This window comes from Aquarana catesbeiana, linkage group LG09 (genome assembly GCF_042186555.1).
Source record: "Aquarana catesbeiana isolate 2022-GZ linkage group LG09, ASM4218655v1, whole genome shotgun sequence".
Classification (NCBI taxonomy): Eukaryota; Metazoa; Chordata; class Amphibia; order Anura; family Ranidae; genus Aquarana; species Aquarana catesbeiana.
In genome coordinates, this window is record NC_133332.1 from 157,122,688 (window position 1) to 157,143,016 (window position 20,329).

Here is a 20,329-nt window from a genome sequence, read left to right on the forward strand (position 1 = left end):
CCAATGAGGAGGGAGAGAGAGCCAAAAGCGCCTTTGCTCTTGTGCCCATTGGTGGATTGAGATTTGGCGCATGTAAGTATTTAGGAGGGGCTGGGGGGAGCTAAAAAACCTTCAGACTTTGGAACCACTTTAATCTCCTGACTGAGCTCTTAACTACACTCGCGGAGTTATCTCCATTCATTCCTACAAAGAGAGCTTCCCACACTGTGACACATTATATAGGGGATTAATGCAGATTCTTTGGGGCATTATTTTACAGCTGGGTGTGCGCTCCCCTGTGAAGTGTAAGACCTAGGGTAGGTGTTGTGGGGGGGGGGGGTTCTGTCAAAATCCTACGCACGGGTCTCTCGCTCACCTCTCTGATGGTCCGTATCTTTTACCTTCCCTCTGTTCCAGCGCTGAAGCCTCTATCAGTCTCTTTGGCATTTATTACAGGAACATCTGATCCTTGTGTCCTCGGGAGTGTGCTGTGGCTCCATTTTCTTACCCATGTGCCACTGCTGAATTCTGTGGTGAACCTTTACCCAACCTTTGTCACGGTTTCACTGGGACACTTTGCGCAAACATCTCTACCCTAGAAATACTTTACTGAACTTATTTGAACACTGTGCTTAGACATTTAGCCTTCCTCATTACAAGAAACCTATTGCTTTCCACTACACCTAATCGGATTACAATTTATGAGCTCCTACATACTGGTGAAGACTATCAGATCTGCAACGGGGACATTAATGCTTATACTGACACAAGGGCCATTATACTATTCCTTCTAGGCCTGATCTCTCTTTAGAGTAACAGTTATAGGCTGGCCAAGTTCCATCTTCTGCAGAGTGTCTGTATAATCTGTTAGCTATAATCATCCTTTTAGAGGATAGCATTATTTCTTTAAGGAAGTGTGTATAACATACTGTTCATTTGTTAATATTTTGCCTGGTGTCATTTGGAGGAATTCCTTTGCTGAGCTGGCGCTGTTGCCTAAAACTCAGCAGATCTATCACCTTCTTTTTGTGACAATATCCCCTTTAATTGGTGCAAGTAAATATTATCGGAACATAAATACACAGAGTTGTCTGATTTATTACTTTACAGTGGTGCAAGGATGTCTGAACCCAGAGTGTCAGGTGGGTTGGAATGTTCACCAGTTAATGGCAGTGCAGAATAGCAGGTAATTAAAGCAGTCCCTTAGGAGGTCGTGCTACACATGATTGGATAATAGAAATTAGCAGAACGTTCCCTCATTTAAGCGCTTCCCCTCAGATCTAGCACACCTGCAAAGTATATTTGCCTGTAGTAAATGAACCTAATTGCATTTGTTTAAAAAAAAACAAAAAAAAAAAAACACGCTAATATCTTACAAAAAAATGATATTCTATATATACTGTGTGTGTGTGTGTGTATGTATGTATGTGTGTATATATATATATATATATATATATATATATATATATATATATATATATATATATATATATATATACCCACACACTATTTAGGATTTCCTAGTTACTCATAAAACTCATTTTTAAACCCTAAATCCCTTCCCTGCATCAACAGTTTACACAGCGTTGGCTATCCCAGAAGGACATTTTAAAAATGTCATGATTTTGTTCAAATGGAAAATGTTTGGATTAAATGTTTTGACATTTAAGAATTATCTCCAAGGACCATTCTAAGGACAGCTTGCTAGATTGTCCCTTTTTGTAATTTAAATGCTGAAACATACATTACTAAACTGCCAGAGACTTGCTTGTCAAGAAAAGAAAATCTTATCATGTAGTCTGATCAAGATGTATATGTATGGTCTAATTACTCACTAACGTCTTCCCGGTGCATGAAGCAAGGTTTGACTGTTTCATATACCTCTATTTGTATGCGTATTATGTTCATTTCTACAATACCTTCTTCAGGCTGATATAAGTAGAACAACTACCTGCTGGCAATTTAAAGAACTGTAGTAGCTGCAGGACTCGTAAGCTAGCATCCTGTTTAATGCATATTCATACTAAGCCATTTAAGCCATTTATGATGATTTTATAGCATTTGTTCTAGTGTTTACTGTAAGTAAGGTGTATATGTGTTATATACACTGCGTGTGTGTGTGTGTGTGTGTATTACATATATTGTGTGTGTGATATATATATATATATATATATATATATATATATATATATATAATTTCTGTTTCAAACTGTTTCACTTCATTTTCTATAGTTCCCTTTTTTACTTAGGGATTGTTTTAAGCTTTTTTTTTTCTTTATTTCCTCACTTCCCTCTAAAATGTGTTTTGTTCTTTTTATAGCTTTATTCTAACTTGTATTCTTCTGTTTTTTTTTTTTTTCCCCCACTATTTCTTGTTTTGCTGGTTATGTGCACACACCAGAAACCGTAGGAGACAATGGGGGCATGAAGTACTGATGGGGATTGGGAGTTTGTTTAAAAAGCCATAGATATTACACAAAGGTTGGATCAGGCAAGACTATGCATAAACAGTGGATAGCACCAAAAGCTAGCAAGGCCTCAGCAAGCCAACATGGTACCAGTAAGCATATATTTTACTTATCACTAGATATTCGCTCCATGTGCAATTACATCTGAATACCAACGTTCAGCTGTGGCTGCTGTCCGCATGTCATTGCTTTGTACAGGCTGAGCATCCACAACTATCTGCATCTATTATGAATCCAGCTGCAGGAATATGTTGGGCTCTTGCTGCAGCTGGCATAAAATCCCACGTGAATAAGGCCTAAATGCAGTGGCGGCCCCTCCATTAGAAGTGCGCGGGCTCCGCCCTCACATCCATGCATCCGGGCCCCCTAATCTACATGCAGGGTGCTGGAAGCATGGATTCAAATGGGGAGGGGGTTGAAGCACATGATTAGAGCCAGAGGCTCTAATAGGCTTCAAAAAAGGGTGGGCTCGGAACGCAGAGCACTGCGTTCTAAGCCCACCTAGTTGTGTGATAAAAGCAAATTAATATTCGCTATTCTCACACTGATCCTCCTCCCGGCCAATCAGGTAGCGGGACCGTCACATGATAGGAGGAGACACCCATCCTGCCGCCTGCCGCCCATAAGAGCTCTGCCTGCCCGTAACCTAGATGGGCTAAATACGGAGCTGGATGACTTGCCCACAGCGAGACTTACTGCCCCCCCCCCAAAAAAAAGCCACCACTGTTTAAATGTGAAAGATAAAATATATAACAACTAGTCAAAATGGAAGCAAGTCTCTTCTAATGAGAACAGCAAATATTTAGGATAAGTCTGTTTGACTAGTTCTCTTCCCAGATTGGTGTATACTCATCTAAGGGTTCTAATGATACGTGCCAGATAGTGTGACCATGTCTTGACATGCAGGCTAATTTGAGGATTCTGAAATCTATTAAAGATATGCCCAAGCACTTCTGATACTAAAAAGTAAGAGTCTCTTTAAGAACATTGAATGCTTTAAAATGCATGTAAACCATTTACAAAAGAATTGTGAAGTTTTTTCTTTCACTTACGTGGTGACCCTTCTGCCATCTCAATGGCTGTAATTCCCAAAGACCAGAGATCACTCTGTGGAATCAGAAAAACATAACCCAGGTTATAGTATTTAGACAATCACACACTAAAGGGTGTTTTTGGTTAAAAGCCATGTGTGGAAATGGCATTAGCTGTTTCTGTGCATGTAAAGCTGTACAACGCTTGCACTGCGGTGCATTCCCTCACAAATATCTGCAAGAGACTGGTGGCGCATGTGCGCACACCTTTTTTTATTTGTTTAAATATGGTGGTACGGGGCAGACGGGGGGGAGGACATGCAAGTCTGCTTATGTTCTGCTTCAAAATACACTGAAATTGTAAAACAAAATACATACAGGAAACCTTGCCTATCTGATGGGGCTTTTGGTTTTTCTTTCTGGCATGGCTCTAGTGCAACAGGCCACTCTAAAGCTTTTTTAATGTTTGGGAAAAGCTTCTGATTATTTGTCAATGCATATAGGAGATATACTCAAATGCATCTAATACAGGTTCTTTACTGTCACATTGTGCTGCCACAGTAACCTTATAATATTGCTGTTTATTATGCCTTTGTATATGTTCCTCTGTTTCCCCCTCCTATTTTTCTCTGGTTAATAATGCCCTTAGCTGGACACTTGCTGCTTCATCGTGCTGTTCACATTTATACTGCAAAAAGAAGGCTCAGGAAAAGTCATTGGGGTTGATTTACTAAAACTGGAGAGTGCAAAATCTGGTGCAGCTCTGCATGGTAGCCAATCAGCTTCTAACATCAGCTTGTTCAATTAAGCTTTGATGAAAAAAACCTGGAAGCTGATTGGTTTCTATGCAGAGCTGCACCAGTGTTAGGGCCCTTTCACAGTCTTGTGCATTTGATGGACTCTGCTTGCTCAGTGGGGGATCGCTCCACTGATCCCCGCTGAGCAGCTGGATGACAGGACTGTCTCCACTCACTGTGCAGAAGCGGACCTGTCAGAGCCCTGCTCTCCTCTATTGGGAGATCAGATGAAAACAGATCCACCTGTCTGTTTTCATCCGATTCCATCCGATTCGCCAGATGGATGGAAAATAGGGTCACCATCCGTCTGGATTTCACGGACAGGATCGGTTATGGACAGGTCAGCGATGCCCCATAGGAGTGAAAGGAGTGTCCGATCAGGTGCACCTGAAAACTGACAGGCGGACCTAATCGGAAAGCCCGTGTGAAAGGGGTCAAAGTAAATCAACCCCCCAGTCTTCTTACACTTTAAAAGACTGGAAAATATTCTCTGTATTGCCTTTATGTATGTACACAGTTGCTGCAAATTAATCTGCTACTGTATCCACAGGCAATTCTACAGCACAAAATTAAAAATTTAGAAAAAATTGAATAAAGGGTACCATTTTTATCCTGAGAAACTAGGATTCTCCTTTAAAATCTTAGGAATTGGTGTACTTTTAGTTGATCCCACTACACTTTCTTCAGCTTTGTTGTGTTGGTGAACTCGTACGTTTTTGTTTTTTTTTTCTTTTTATGCATATGTACTGAGCATCACTAATTTACAGGAGGCAAGTTTCACAATGACGCATAGTCAGCTGCAATAATATTTTCGATAACATTCTTTTCACATAAGTGAACCCCATGGCTGTAGTGCAAGGGTGGATTACACATTGCTAAACTTTTATTGCAAAAAAAGTCACAAAAAGTAGCACAATACTCTTCTGTATTTACAGCTGGAAATCCCAACTCCCTGGGGATATAGAAAGCATTTCAACAACAACTCTTCCCCAGCAACCTATTAGGAAGTGATTTTTACACTGTCAGCATACTTCCTTTTGGAAAGTCTGGTGAGCCCTGTGTTAATCAGAAGATGACTAATGACACATTTTTCACATGAGGCCGATGTGCTTCCTTTGTAGAACTTGCTTTAAGGCAAAAAAAAAAAACTCACTCGGTAGTCATATGTTGAGTCTGGATTCTCATCACATGCTATGACCTCGGGTGCCATCCAGTATGGGGTTCCAATAAATGTGTTTCGTCTTCCTATAGTTCTGTCCAGCTGGGCACTCACTCCAAAATCAACTAAAACAAACAAAACCAGTATGAAGCATGTTCAGCCAGTCAATTCCTACATAACCAATACGTGATTGCATTTAAGTATATAGATACATTTTTTACAGTATTTTAGGTTTTCAGTTTATGCTTGAAGTCTAAACTTTTTAAAATTGTGGATAAAGTAGAAAAGGATTCAACTATCAGCCAGTTTAAATGTATGTCCTGTATTTGTCACGATTGAGATGGTTCATCTCACTTCAGTCATTATTTGGACAGGAAGTTAAAGGACATTTCTTCAGTGGGGATATGGAGAGTTTGACCCTGCATTTCAAGTCCTTCTCCTCCATTCCTGATGTGAAATAATACAAAATTATTGATGCGCTCTAATTAGAATTCCAATCAGTGCACAGCTCCCCTCAAAATATTGTTAAATAAATACTGTGAATACAAACATTAAAACAAAAAAATCAAAACAAAAAAATGCGTGTGATAAACCACAATCACACTATAAAAATGTGTATGTGTATAATTGTGCATGCGCTACTGTCAGCACTCACAAGCTAACATTTTGATAAGCAATGCGTAGTGAAAGAATGACTGCAAAAAGGGCTAATATGGTGCGATATTCTTCTAACACAAACAATAGTATTAACCCACAAGTCCAATAATCGTTTTCATTTGAAATGTAGGGGTTAATTAGTGATTTACAGCCCAATTTTCAGCTTGCATTCATCAGTACCTTCAAAATTTCTTTTCCCAGATTATAAATAAATGGTGGCTTGCGCTTTGTTTCACTTTGTTTCACTATCCCTAAGATGCCATAGTCTCCATATTTATGTCTAATGGCATCCAGGTTACCATAGTGACAGCTGTTTCTCATCGGATCATCATACTGCTTCCATAAGCTGAACAAGTGTGAATTTACATATATAACAATCTCCACATAATTTTAATAACATAACAGCTAAAAATATATCTAAAAATATTTAATTAAAACCTATATCAGATTTAAAAACAAGGTATATATGGAACAATATTTCCTACGAACTCCCTCTAGTGGTGGTCACTATCATTACACACACCTACTATACAATACCAGAGAAACCGTCATTTATAACTAAAATGTGCTTTGGCACATCCAGTTGCGAATATTGAAAAATGAACATAAAAAATGAACATAAAAACACATTAAAAATAGATTATACACATAAATCCAGATCATAAGAACATAGAACATCAATAGGTCATAGTTCCATAAATAGGCCAGAATCCAAATAAATGAGTGGTTACCATATACAATTACAAGCTAAAAAAGGTTATGGCCAACTTAAAAATATATAGAAACTATGAGATATATAGATATATAGTAATTATGACAATTATAAATTAAAATTACTTATATATGAATATGTAAGCAAAAAACTGGACCAGGCGAAATCAAAGAAACACCCCCAAAGACGAACTAATAATCACTAAGAATTGAGAATTAACTAAGAATTAAGCAAAAACGAATCCAGATGGATATTCGAGATGGGTACTCTTTCGCCTAGGGGTTTAAACATTGATTTCGATATTAATTGTTTTATATCAGATTATTAGTTCGTCTTTGGGGGCGTTTCTTTGATTTCACCTGGTCCAGTTTTTTGCTTACATATTCATATATATATATAATTTTAATTTGTAATTGTCATAATTACTATATCTCTATATATCTCATAGTTTCTATATATTTTTAAGTCGGCCATAACCTTTTTTAGCTATTTTAGCTTGGAATTGTTTATGGTAACCACTCATTTATTTGGATTCTGGCCTATTTACGGAACTATGACCTATTGATGTTCTATGTTCTCATGATCTGGATTTATGTGTATAATCTATTTTTAATATATTTTTAATGTGTTTTTATGTTCATTTTTTATGTTCATTTTTCTATATTCGCAACTGGATGTGCTAAAGCACATTTTAGTTATAAATGACGGTTTCTCTGGTATTGTATAGTAGGTGCGTGTAATGATAGTGATCACCACTAGAGGGATTTCGTAGGAAATATTGTTCCATATACACCTTGTTTTTAAATCTAATATAGGTTTTAATGAAATATTTTTAGATATATTTTTAGCTATGTTATGTTATTAAAATTATGTGGAGATTGTTATATATGTAAATTCACCCTTGTTCATCTTAATGGAAGCAGTATGATGATCCGATGAGAAACCGTTGTCACTATGGTAACCTGGATGCCATTAGACATAAATATGGCGACTATGACATCTTAGGGATATCCTTGAGAAAGTCACGTGGTCTGTGACGTAACGCGTAGGAGGAACTAGTGACGAGCACTGCTGTTACGAGACACCAGTATGGCAGCAAGCATCTTTTGAGGAGTCACGCTCGCAGCAGCTGATTGCATCCTTTATGCCTAACACATATTGGGTCTATGTGAGTGTATCGCTTTGGCTATTCCTCTCTGTTTTCTTTTGATCATTGCGCAATGATACTATTGTTTTATTTTGCATGATTCATCTGCACGCTGAGACTGAAACAAAGTGAAACAAAGCGCAAGCCACCATTTATTTATAATCTGGGAAAATACATTTTAAAAGTACTGATGAATGCAAGTAGAAAATCGGGCTGTAAATCACTAATTAACACTTACATTTCAAGTGAATACGATTATTGGACTTGTGGGTTAATACTATTGTTTGTGTTAGAGGAATATCGCACCATATTAGCCCTTTTTGCAGTCATTCTTTCACTACGCATTGCTTATCAAAATGTTAGCTTGTGAGTGCTGACAGTAGCGCATGCACAATTATACACATACACATTTTTATAGTGTGATTGTGGTTTATCATACACATTTTTTGGTTTTGATTTTTTTGCTTTGATGTTTGTATTCACAGTATTTCTTTAACAATATTTTGAGGGGAGCTGTGCACTGATTGGAATTCTAATTAGAGCGCATCAATAATTTTTTATTATTTCACATTAGAGTGCCTGAACACTTATGATTGATTGCAGCTTAATTTTATAATTTTTCAATCACTATTCATCATTTATTTCATTACAGTGCTTGAGTTCTCCACAGTACTCCTCCATTCCTGCTTCATCTGACACCTGTTAGTAAATGTATCACCCTCCTAGGTCAGGTACTAGAATCGAGGCAAATTTAGTTTTTTGCTCTGCTGTTAGAAGTGGTATTTGATTGTGTTTTGCCTACTCTGAGTTCCGCAGCTGCAAGTTTGTCTGTCTCCCCTTCTCTTTCCAGAATCTTCTGGAAGCATATTGGTTAATTTACTAAAGGCAAATCCACTCTGCACTACAAGTTTACTTGGAAGTGCAGTCACTGTAGATCTGAGGGGAAAATCTGAAATGAGGGGAATCTCCGCTGATTTTATCATCCAATTATGTACAAGCAAAAATGCTGTTTATTTTCCTTGCATGTGCCCCTCAGATCTACAGTAACTGCACTTCAAAGTGCACTTCCAAATGCACTTGCAGTGCACTTGGAAGTGCACAGTGTATTTGTCTTTAGTAATTAACCCCCAGTGTGTGAGGAGAGAGCAGAGTCTGAGTTGGCCCTGGATACAGCTTCAGCCAATGCCTGGTCAAGAAAAATGGGCAGCAGGGGCCTGACAGATGTATATAAGGTGGAGAGCAGAGAGTAGCAGGGTCCTTTTTGCCTGCTTAGAGTAATCCAGCCTGGAAATGCTGCTAAACCTTCCAAGGCTTAAGAGAAGCCTTAAAGCGGAGTTCCACCCAAAAGTGGAACTTCTGCTTAATTGCTTTGTCCCCCGCTCCGGTGTCACATTTGGCACTTTTCAGGGGAGTCGGGGAACTGTTTGACAGGTCCCTCTCCCCACTTCCTGGAGACCAGGCCACGGCTCGATCTCCGGGAAGTTTGGCCCCCACCTCCTTCCTCTCCTGCCGGGCCAATCAGCGCAGCACGCTTTGCGCGTGCATAGTAGGGAGCCGGGCCTGAAGCCGGAAGGCTTCATTGCCTGGTTCCCTTACCTGGAATGGCGGCGGCTGCCCCTGACAGTTGATCCAAAGATTGGCTGGGGTGCCGAGATTTCGGGCTCTCTGGACAGGTAAGTGTCCATATAGTAAAAGTCTGCAGCTACAGTATTTGTAGCTGCTGATTTTTAACTCTTTTTCCCAATGCGGAACTCTGCTTTAAGAAGTCCTGGACAATTCTTGCTTAGTTAGGAGCCATAGGATCATTCTAAAGTCGTAGAACATTCAAGGCAACACTCAAAGGGGATCTTCCTGGGAGAATTCATGCAGAGTCCAGTTGAAGCTAAAAGGAGGTTTTCACTCTGCTTGGGTCACAGTGAACAGGCTGTGATGTAACCGCTTGGCACTCTGATTGGGTGCTTCCTTCAGCCAAACAGTGCCTCCTGCTCTCCAAACTGTTCCAGCAGACTGAGTGCTAATACCAGCCCTTTTTACCCCAAGCATTGTACACAGACAAGATGTTGACATAATAACCAAAGGAATGACTGTTTATTGGAACTCAGACACATACTTTATACCCCACATGAGGACATTCCTCTCTTGAGGATATTAACATGACAATGCAAACTTCAAACACCAATCCAATTAACAGCTAATAGTGATCTTAATTAAACAATAAGTTAATCAACAAACATATAAAATCCCACAATAATGTGGTTACAAGGTAAAGTGGACACAATACTAGCAGACTGACAGAAACAATAGGTGTCTCAATTAAGTGCACAACTAGGAAGCACACAATAGGAGAGACTCACCTAATAAACACATAACACAGGAAACCCCCAGAACCAGGTTGCTTGAGCTGATTATATCAACATCTGCTCTGATTCTGAGATCCCAAATATGTATATAGGTCCTCCAGTTCCCAGAGTCTGTGTGTTTTGGGGAAACATGACTTGAATCCGAATCAAGGCCACTCCAAGGGCCCCCCAGGCACACACCTCGCAAAGAGTAGTGTTCCCTTAAAAGCAAGGGTCCATAGTCCGTAGGCAAGAGATTAGCCTGAAGTCCCCTCCAAAACCCCTGCCCCAGTTGGGTCTTTCACATAGGCCTTAAAGAATTCTCAGGAGAGAGACTGTTGCCTGTATACCCCTTCTGGTTGCAGGGATCATTCCAGACTTGCTGCCAGAGTGTGCCCTGAAAAAGAGAACGCCTCTGTGCTATAACCGTATGCTACCTTTTTGTGAAGGGAAACTCTGCTTTATTCTTTATAGCTGCTTTAAGATAGTGTTCTCATTCAAGTCGTTTAGTTTTGGGCATCCCAAAGCTCTTCCCTATCCCTACTTTCAGTTCTCTCAGTTCTACAAAACAATATAAACAACAAAAAACAAAGACACTATCTGCCTGATTATTGTCTAAGGACTGAGTGAGATTTTATGCATCTGGCGGAAAATACCCTGTGCCTGGCTGCTTGCTCCAGTAAGGAATCAATACCAGAGATAAGATCTGCGAACCAAGTCAGGAGTCCACTACATAAGATGAAATCTCCCAATGGTGGGACAAAATAAAAAGCTGAATGATTCTAACTCTTCGCACTCTAACCAAGACATAAAGAAAGAAAAGTTTGGGCTGGAATTGGGCTTGAATATGGATTGGAAGCATTTTAACACCATAAGGATTTGATCTAGTGTGTATATATATATATATATATATATATATATATATTTAATTGCTCATCTATAGCTGAAGTATGAAAATTAAAGTGCAATTAAAGACAGATTTTCTTTTTTAAATAAAAAAAATGTCATACTTGCCTCCTCTGTGCATTGGTTTTGAACAGAGCAGCCGAGATCTTCCTCTTCTCGCATTCCCCTGCTGGCACTCCTGGCCTCTCCCTCCTGCAAAGTGCCCCCCTAGCAAGCAGCTTGCTATGGGGGCACCCAAGCAGCTTTGCTCCTGAGCCACTGCTCTGTGAGTCCATATTCACATGGGGCTTAATCCCATAGAGTTGCTATCAATCACTGGCGTGGAGGAGCAAGGGACGCATGGCTTTTGCTCTGTTTGTCTTTCTTGTGCCACCAGTGTGTGTGGTGCTCGGAGCTTTGCACCTACGGTTGTAGTACAGAGCGAAAGCTTGCACTTCAGTTTTTATTGTGGCTTGTGTCTGCTAAGGAGGAGACACATCCTAATTTGTCAGTTGTCACCAGGACAGTAAGTAATGACATATGAAAAATGGTATAATCAAGAAAATAAATCTACCAAGTCCATTATATGTGTCATTCAAGTATGTTACCCTTATCTGTAGGCACTACTTTAATCAAGATCTGATGTTTACCTGTTCAAATATGTTAAAAAAGGCTAAATTTATTTTTGGTGTGATTGCTTTTTCATGTGACCTGTATACAGTGGGGACGGAAAGTATTCAGACCCCCTTAAATTTTTCACTCTTTGTTATTTTGCAGCCATTTGCTAAAATCATTTAAGTTCATTTTTTTTCCTCATTAATGTACACACAGCACCCCATATTGACAGAAAAACACAGAATTGTTGACATTTTTGCAGATTTATTAAAAAAAGAGAAACTGAAATATCACATGGTCCTAAGTATTCAGACCCTTTGCTCAGTATTTAGTAGAAGCACCCTTTTGATCTAATACAGCCATGAGTCTTTTTGGGAAAGATGCAACACGTTTTTCACACCTGGATTTGGGGATCCTCTGCCATTCCTCCTTGCAGATCATCTCCAGTTCTGTCAGGCTGGATGGTAAATGTTGGTGGATAGCCATTTTTAAGTCTCTCCACAGATGCTCAATTGGGTTTAAGTCAGGGCTCTGGCTGGGCCATTCAAGAACAGTCATGGAGTTGTTGTGGAGCCATTCCTTCATTATTTTAGCTGTGTGCTTAGGGTCATTGTCTTGTTGGAAGGTAAACCTTCGGCCCAGTCTGAGGTCCTGAGCACTCTGGAGAAGGTTTTCTTCCAGGATATCCCTGTACTTGGCCGCATTCATCTTTCCCTCGATTGCAAACAGTCGTCCTGCCCCTGCAGCTGAAAAACACCCCCATAGCATGATGCTACCACCACCATGCTTCACTGTTGGGACTGTATTGGACAGGTGATGAGCAGTGCCTAGTTTTCTCCACACATGCTGCTTAGAATTAAGGCCAAAAAGTTCTATCTTGGTCTCATCAGACCAGAGAATCTTATTTCTCACTATCTTGGAGTCCTTCAGGTGTTTTTTTAGCAAACTCCATGCAGGCTTTCATGTGTCTTGCATTGAGGAGAGGCTTCCGTCGGGCCACTCTGCCATAAAGCCCCGACTGGTGGAAGGCTGCAGTGATGGTTGACTTTCTACAACTTTCTCCCATCTCCCGACTGCATCTCAGGAGCTCAGCCACAGTGATCTTTGGGTTCTTCTTTACCTCTCTCACCCAGTCTCTTCTCCTCTGATAGATAAAGAATATGGTGCTGCGCTAAACCAATCAATCAAAGAAATAATACATAACAATGTGAAAATGTAAAACCAAAGTGACAGTGCTAATATCTACTGATCAAAATATCCTAAAATACTATAAAGTGACAGTGCTTATGCTAACGTACTAGTATACAACAAAAACTAGTAATATAACAGATAGATCCACATGTGACCAACAATATGTGCAGGGTAATAGCAGTGAATGTAAGTGCAAAAAACAACCCCAATAGATAAATAAAATAGAGATCTAAAACTGGGCTTGTAAAAAAATGCAGGTAATGTGCATACCAAGCACAGATCAAACAAACAAATAAACAAAGTGACTAGTGCAAACATGTTTGTGACAAATGACTAAAAATGTCCAAAATTAAAGGTGCGCATATAGTAGTCCTCTAGAGAGGAGTGAGGTGACTGGAATGGATATAACACAGTGATGTTTTCCTCTTCGTGCAACACAACACACACTTGTAAGTAGTGGCCCCTTACCTGCAGGTAATGGGGTAACAGCATAGACCAATATTAGGCATGGCGGCCCTTTCTCCACGGATATGGAGGGGGTCACCAATGAGAAAGAACAAAGGAAGGTCCCAAAATAGTGTAATATAGTTTGGCAACAAGCTGGGTTTATTAGTATAAAACGGTACTCACATTAAAAACAGATACACAATTCCTTACTCAGACGAGCGGCACTTTATGTTGATTGGTGATACGAGCTCGCCGCTCCTCTAAATAAGGAATTGTGTATCTGTTTTTAATGTGAGTACCGTTTTATACTAATAAACCCAGCTTGTTGCCAAACTATATTACACTATTTTGGGACCTTCCTTTGTTCTTTCTCATTGGTGACCCCCTCCATATCCGTGGAGGGACGGAGTTCCCGTATGAGGCTAGCCTGCATAGGACTAAAGGTTGTCGCCCCCATCACTGGTCTTACGCTGGTACCCCGCCACCTGGAAGGATTTAACCCCTGCACCACGAGAAAGGGCCGCCATGCCTAATATTGGTCTATACTGTTACCCCATTACCTGCAGGTAAGGGGCCACAACTTACAAGTGTGTGTTGTGTTGCACGAAGAGGAAAACATCCCTGTGTTATATCCGTTCCAGTCACCTCACTCCTCTCTAGAGGACTACTATATGCGCACCTTTATTTTTGGACATTTTTAGTCATTTGTCACAAACATTTTGCCTGTTTGCACTAGTCACTTTGTTTATTTGTTTGTTTGATGTGTGCTTGGTATGCACATTACCTGCGTTTTTTTACAAGCCCAGTTTTAGATCTCCATTTTATTTATCTATTGGGGTTGTTTATTGCACTTACATTAACTGCTATTACCCTGCACATGTTGTTGGTCACATGTGGATCTATTTGTTATATCACTAGTTTTTGTTGTATACTAGTACGTTAGCATAAGCACTGTCACTTTATAGTATTTTAGGATATTTTGATCAGTAGATATTAGCACTGTCACTTTGGTTTTACATTTTCACATTTTTATGTATTATTTTTTTGATTGGTTTAGCGCAGCACCATATTCTTTATCTATTTGCCATTAACTAATAGGGGCAGGGTGTACCCTATCGGGTGTAGGCAGCTTTTCCACACATGGCAGCGCAGGAATAACTATACTTTTTTCTTCTCCTCCGATAGCTCAGTTTGGACGGGCGGCCAGCTCTAGGAAGGGTTCTGGTCGTCCCAAATGTCTTCCATTTAAGGATTATGGAGGCCATTGTGCTCTTAGGAACCTTAAGTGCAGCAGATTTTTTTTTGTAACCTTGGCCAGATCTGTGCCTTGCCACAATTCTGTCTCTGAGCTCTTCAGGCAGTTCCTTTGACCTCATGATTCTCATTTGCTCTGATATGCACTGTGAGCTGTAAGGTCTTATATAGACAGGTGTGTGTCTTTCCTAATCAAGTCCAATCAGTATAATCAAACACAGCTGGACTCAAATGAAGGTGTAGAACCATCTCAAGGATGATCAGAAGAAATGGACAGCACCTGAGTTAAATATGAGTGTCACAGCAAAGGGTCTGAATACTTAGGACCATGTGATATTTCAGTTTTTCTTTTTCAATAAATCTGCAAAAATGTCAACAATTCTGTGTTTTTCTGTCAATATGGGGTGCTGTGTGTACATTATTGAGGAAAAAATTAACTTAAATGATTTTAGCAAATGACTGCAATACAACAAAGAGTTAAAAATGTAAGGGGGTCTGAATACTTTCTGTCCCCACTGTATATAAGAGAAAACACTGGACCATTGACAACGTCACAGTAGAGCTCCTGCCACTGGCACTAAATCGAACACTCATACACTTCTCCTTTTGCATCTCTCCCTTGTTGGCTGAAGTCACCTAGAGGGGCTTATTTACTAAAGGTAAATAGACAGAGTACAATTGCACTCTGCAAGAGCAGTTGCTCCAGAGCTTTATTAAATGAGGAAAAGTTTCACTTTGCAAAGAATGCCCAATCCAGTGGAAGGAAAAAAAAAACATAATTTTTTGCCTGCACATGATTGGATGATGGAAGTCAGCAGAGTTTATGCTCATTTACTAAGCTCTGGAGCAACTGCTCTTGCAGAGTACAACTGCACTTAGTGCACAGCCTATTTTCATTTAGTAAATCAACCCCAGAGTCTGGTTTGCAGGGGTAGCAATGGAGTATAACCCACCTGGTTTGGCCAGTAAGGCTTCAGTGCCAGCGAGATGTTATGAGTTAGAGGGTTCCCTATTAACACATGGTTTCATGTGAACAGGTATTGTTTTCCTGAGTTTGATTTTAGCTGAGTTGGCATTTTAACTGCATGTTAAACACTCGTCATCAGGCTCCCATTAATAGTGTATTGTGGATGTCTGTTCTGAGGCTGTACTTGTGTTGCTTTGTGTTGCATTTTTTATTTTTATTTTTTTTGGCATAGCAGGTCCTTTTGATATTTGTATTGCATTTAATGCAGGTCAAGCACAGATTTTTGTCTGCCTTTAACAGTTAAAGCGGCGTTCCACCCAAAAGTGGAACTTCCACCCATTTGTCTCCTGCCCCCCTCCGATGCCACATTTGGCACCTTTTGGGGGGGGACAGGATATCTGTCTTTGACAGGTATCCTGTTCCCACTTACGGAAGCCACGGCTATTTACGTCACCGCTCGGCTCCCTACTCCTCCCCCTGTCACAGGGCCAGTAGGAGAAAGGAGTGGAGCCTCAGGCATGCGCAGTAGGGTTCCCGTCATGAAGCCGTAAGGCTACACTGCCGGGTTCCCTTACCTGCAATGGCAGCGGCAGCACCCGACAGCTGATGGTAACATGAGCTGCGGTGGTGACATCGCTGGACTCCAGGACAGGTAAGTGTCCTATTGTTAAAAGCCAGCAGCTGAAGTATGTGTAGCTGCTGGCATTTAATTTTTGCAGCGGTGGGTGGACCTCCGCTTTAAACAGTGCTGCATTTGAATACAAATATATTTGAATGTGTTATCAACATCACCTAAGTTCCAAAAGTGTGTTTATTCCCAAAAGAATAATGTTGCAAATTGGCATTTATTGTAGGATTGTAGAGTGATCACTGGTCAATACTATTCAGAGAAGTTTGGTGAGGGTAGATTTTCGTAGCTTAACACTATTTTATTCCAAACATAGGCTGACCTTTGCTCTAAACCTACATGCACATTTGACAGATAAAAATAATCGCATGGAAAAATGATATTGTATAACATAAAACATGTAAAAATGGTGCCTGTAAAGTGCCCGAAAAATGCCTCATCTGCAGTCCCAGTGTGAAAGCCTAAGTGCTTTCACACTGGGGTGCTGCTCTGGCAGGACATTAAAAAAAAAGCAGTGTCTTTGGGGCGGTGGAGGAGTGGTGTATACACCACTCCTCCACCTCTCCTGCCCATTGAAATGAATAGGCACCGCTGCCGAAGCACCTGCAAAGCAGTTCGTCAGCGGCGTTACACAAGCGCTATTAACCCATTTCCTCGGCTGCTAGCGGAGGGTTAAAAGCTCCCCGCTAGCGGCCGAAAAGCGCCACTTAAAGTAGCGGCGATTTAGCGCTAACGCAGGCACAGCTGCAGTGTGAGTTATAAGTCCCCACAAATAGGTGAAAAACCAAAGCTAAATTTCTTATTGAGAAGATCCATCTAAATTCCTGTTTGGCCTGACAGTCATCACTTGAACAGGAAGTGCAAGGAGATCTCTTAAGTGGGGGACACAGAGGGTTTAACCTTGTTTTTCAAATCTCTCTCCATCTCTGGGAGAATTCTCCTCCATTCCTGATACATCGGACACCTGTTAGACTATAGACATAGATATAAAAATAGCCTCAGTCAACACTGTATGTGGCAAAAGGATAGTAGCTGCCAATAATGGAAACAACATTTAAAGCAGACACTAACAAAAGAAGGCTTGAAGCTGGGTTCACACATATGCGACTTGGATTTGGGTTTCCCCCCATTCAATTTGCATGACAGGCAAGTGTGACCGGCTCTCAATGGAACTAGTTCACACATGTTTGGGACAACCACAGTCCGGATTTAAAAAGGGTCCTGTGCTTGTTTGGGTCCGGTTCAGGTGCGAATTCAGGCAAAAATTTGAACCTGAATTGCACCTGAACCGGTGAACAGACATGCATCAGACCCAGGCACAAACTCATGGCCGCACATGTGTGAACTGGCTTGAATCCAGTAAGATAAACCCAGTGAATGGTTATGTGTGTGCCCAAGGGCAATGTCTGACTCAGTAAAGATAGGGGAAGGGGGAACAGGAGAGGAAGGGAGCAGAGGAAACCAAATACATGAGTCAGAATAGACCCTAAGTAATGTCAAGGGGCAGAAAGACTCCATCCATTACAGCAATATAACAAAAAAGAACAATAAAAGGAGTCTGCCTCCACAGAGGGGGCACAAAAATCCCATACAGTAACCATACAAAATAATATAGCACAAACTCTGGTCGCAATGGCCAACAAACTGATTGAAGATGTGCCCAATAAAAGGGCTCCATCTGGTCACATACATGCAGTGGTGTAGCGTGGGGGGTGCGGGGGGTGCCGTGGCCCCGGGCGCAAAATTTGCGCAGCATCCAGTGCCAGTGACACTCCGTCCAAATGCTAACTGTGTACGGACGGTGTCACTTGCTGTGCTCCGGCCACCAGGTTTCCGGTTCATGCATGGGCAGTGGGTGCCCAGTGATTGGACGAACGGGGGTCACGTGCGGTGGCAGGGCTGGATTGCTTCGGGAGTCCCGCCACCGCCTTGCTGTGTGAACTGCCGCCGTCTTCTCTTCCTCCACTCTGGACTGGATCTCCCCTTTCTCAATTGTGGCAGCCAGCCTGGCACTGGCGGTGCGGCGCCAGCTCTATACCACATGCAATGAAATTACATCTCTGGGGAAATGGTTCTTCCTGACCAAGTGAACTGTGGTATGTACACTTCACATACGGATGTACACTTCACATACACAGAGCATCACCCTCTCCCCCACTTATCCTCAATGTCCCTCCCCCCAATGTGTTCCTCCTGTCCCCCAATGTCCCTCCTGTCCCCCCCATGTCCTTCTTGTCCCCCCATGTCCCTCCCGTCCCCCCCATGTTCCTCCTGTGCCTCCTGTCCCCCCAATGTCCCTCCTGTCCCCCACTTATCCCCAATGTCCCTCCTGTCCCCCCCATGTTCCTCCTGTCCCCCAATGTCCCTCCTGTCCCCCCCTTATCCCCAATGTCCCTCCTGTCCCCCACCTATCCCCAATGTCACTCCTGTCCCCCCAATATCCCTCCAGTCCCCTCAATGCCCCTCCTGTCCCCCCACTTATCCTCAGTGTTCCTCCTGTCCCTCTAATGTTCCTCCTGTCCCTCCAATGTTCCTCCTGTCCCCCAATGACCCTCCTGTCCCCCCACTTATCCCCAATGCCCCTCCTTTTCTCTCCTCTCACTTATCCCAAATGTTCCTCCTCTCCCCCCACTTATCCTCAATGTCCCTCCCTTCAATGTCCCTCATGTCCCTCCCCTCCTCCCACTTTTCCTCAAGGTCCCTCCTGTTCTCCCACTTATCCTCAATGTCCCTCCCATTCCTCCCAATGTCCCTCCTGTCCCTCTAATGTTCCTCCTGTCCCTCAATATCCCTTCTGTCCCCCCACTTATCCCCATTATCCCACTTATCCTCACTTATCCTAACTTTCCCCCCTCCCCTCCCACTTATTCGAAATGTCCCTCCTCTCCCCCTACTTATTCCCAATGCCCCTCCTTGCCACCCACTTATCCCCAATGCCCCTCCTCTCCCCCCACTTATCCCTAATGTCCCTCCTGTCCCACCACTTATTCCCAATGTCCTCCCCTCTCCTCCCACTTATCTCAAATGCCCCCCCTCTCCTCCCACTTATCCCAAATGTTCCCCCCACTCCTCCCACGTATCCCAAATGTTTCTCCTCTCCTCTCCTCCCATGTATCCCCAATATCCCCCACTTATCCCAAGTAACCCCTCTCTCCCCACATATCCCAAACATCCCCCCACTTAGCATCAATGCCCCCCTCCCCCACTTAGCACCAATGTTCCAACTCTCCCCCAAGTTAGAAATTAGCACATTGCCCCCCCCCATTTAGCACCAATGCCCTATTAACTTAGCACCAATATCATTGCCTATACCCCCTCATTGCACTAATGCCCCCTCTCCCCACTTAACAACATTGCACTCCTACTGTAAGCTGTAGCTGTACTTCTGTAGCAGCCCCTCTCTCTGATACTTTGTAGGTGGGGAAGAGAGGATTTGGGGGTGGGAGGAGAGCTCTGTACTGGAAGGGGAGTTGTAAACTGTCCTGTGAGACATGCATTCCTGAACCCTGCAATCTGTACATAGCACACTCATGAACTCTGCAGTGCATTCTCTACGCAGTGCACTTCTGAACTCTGCTCACTCTGCATAGCGCACTCCTAAACTCATTGCACTTTTGAGCTCTTCACTCTGTATGTAGTGCACTCCTGAACCCTGCACTCAGTACATAGAACAGTCCTGATCTTTGCACTCAGTGCGTAGTAGAATCTTAATCTTTTCTCTTTGTATTTAGCACACTCCTAATCTTTATACTCTGTACATAGCTCACTACTGAATTCTGCACAGTGTACGCAGTACACTCCTGAGTTCTTCACTCTGTATGAATTGCACTCTGAACTCTGTACCTAGCGCTCTCTCCTAAACTTTACACTCTGTACAAAGGGTACTCCTGATTTTTGCACTTGGTACGTAGCATAATCTTGATCTTTGCACTTTGTATATAGCACACTCCTGATCTTTGTACTCTGTACGCAGTACACTCATGAACTCTGTACATACTGCACTCCTGAACTCTGCACTCTGTCCAGAATGCACAAGTAGTATTTAACAATGCT

At 42.0% G+C, this 20,329-nt stretch overlaps 1 protein-coding gene across 2 annotated transcripts in view; it reads right to left on the bottom strand.

Moving 5' to 3' along the window:
• NRK (Nik related kinase) overlaps positions 1-20,329 on the bottom strand; it is a 402,914-nt gene that overhangs the window by 225,234 nt on the left and 157,351 nt on the right. For both annotated transcript variants that reach the window (XM_073599301.1, XM_073599300.1), the window contains exons 7-8: positions 5,429-5,559; positions 3,500-3,554 (exon numbers count right to left, since the gene is read on the bottom strand). In XM_073599301.1, coding sequence (XP_073455402.1) covers positions 3,500-3,554; positions 5,429-5,559 — 186 coding nt within the window. The remainder of the gene's footprint in view (positions 1-3,499; positions 3,555-5,428; positions 5,560-20,329) is intronic.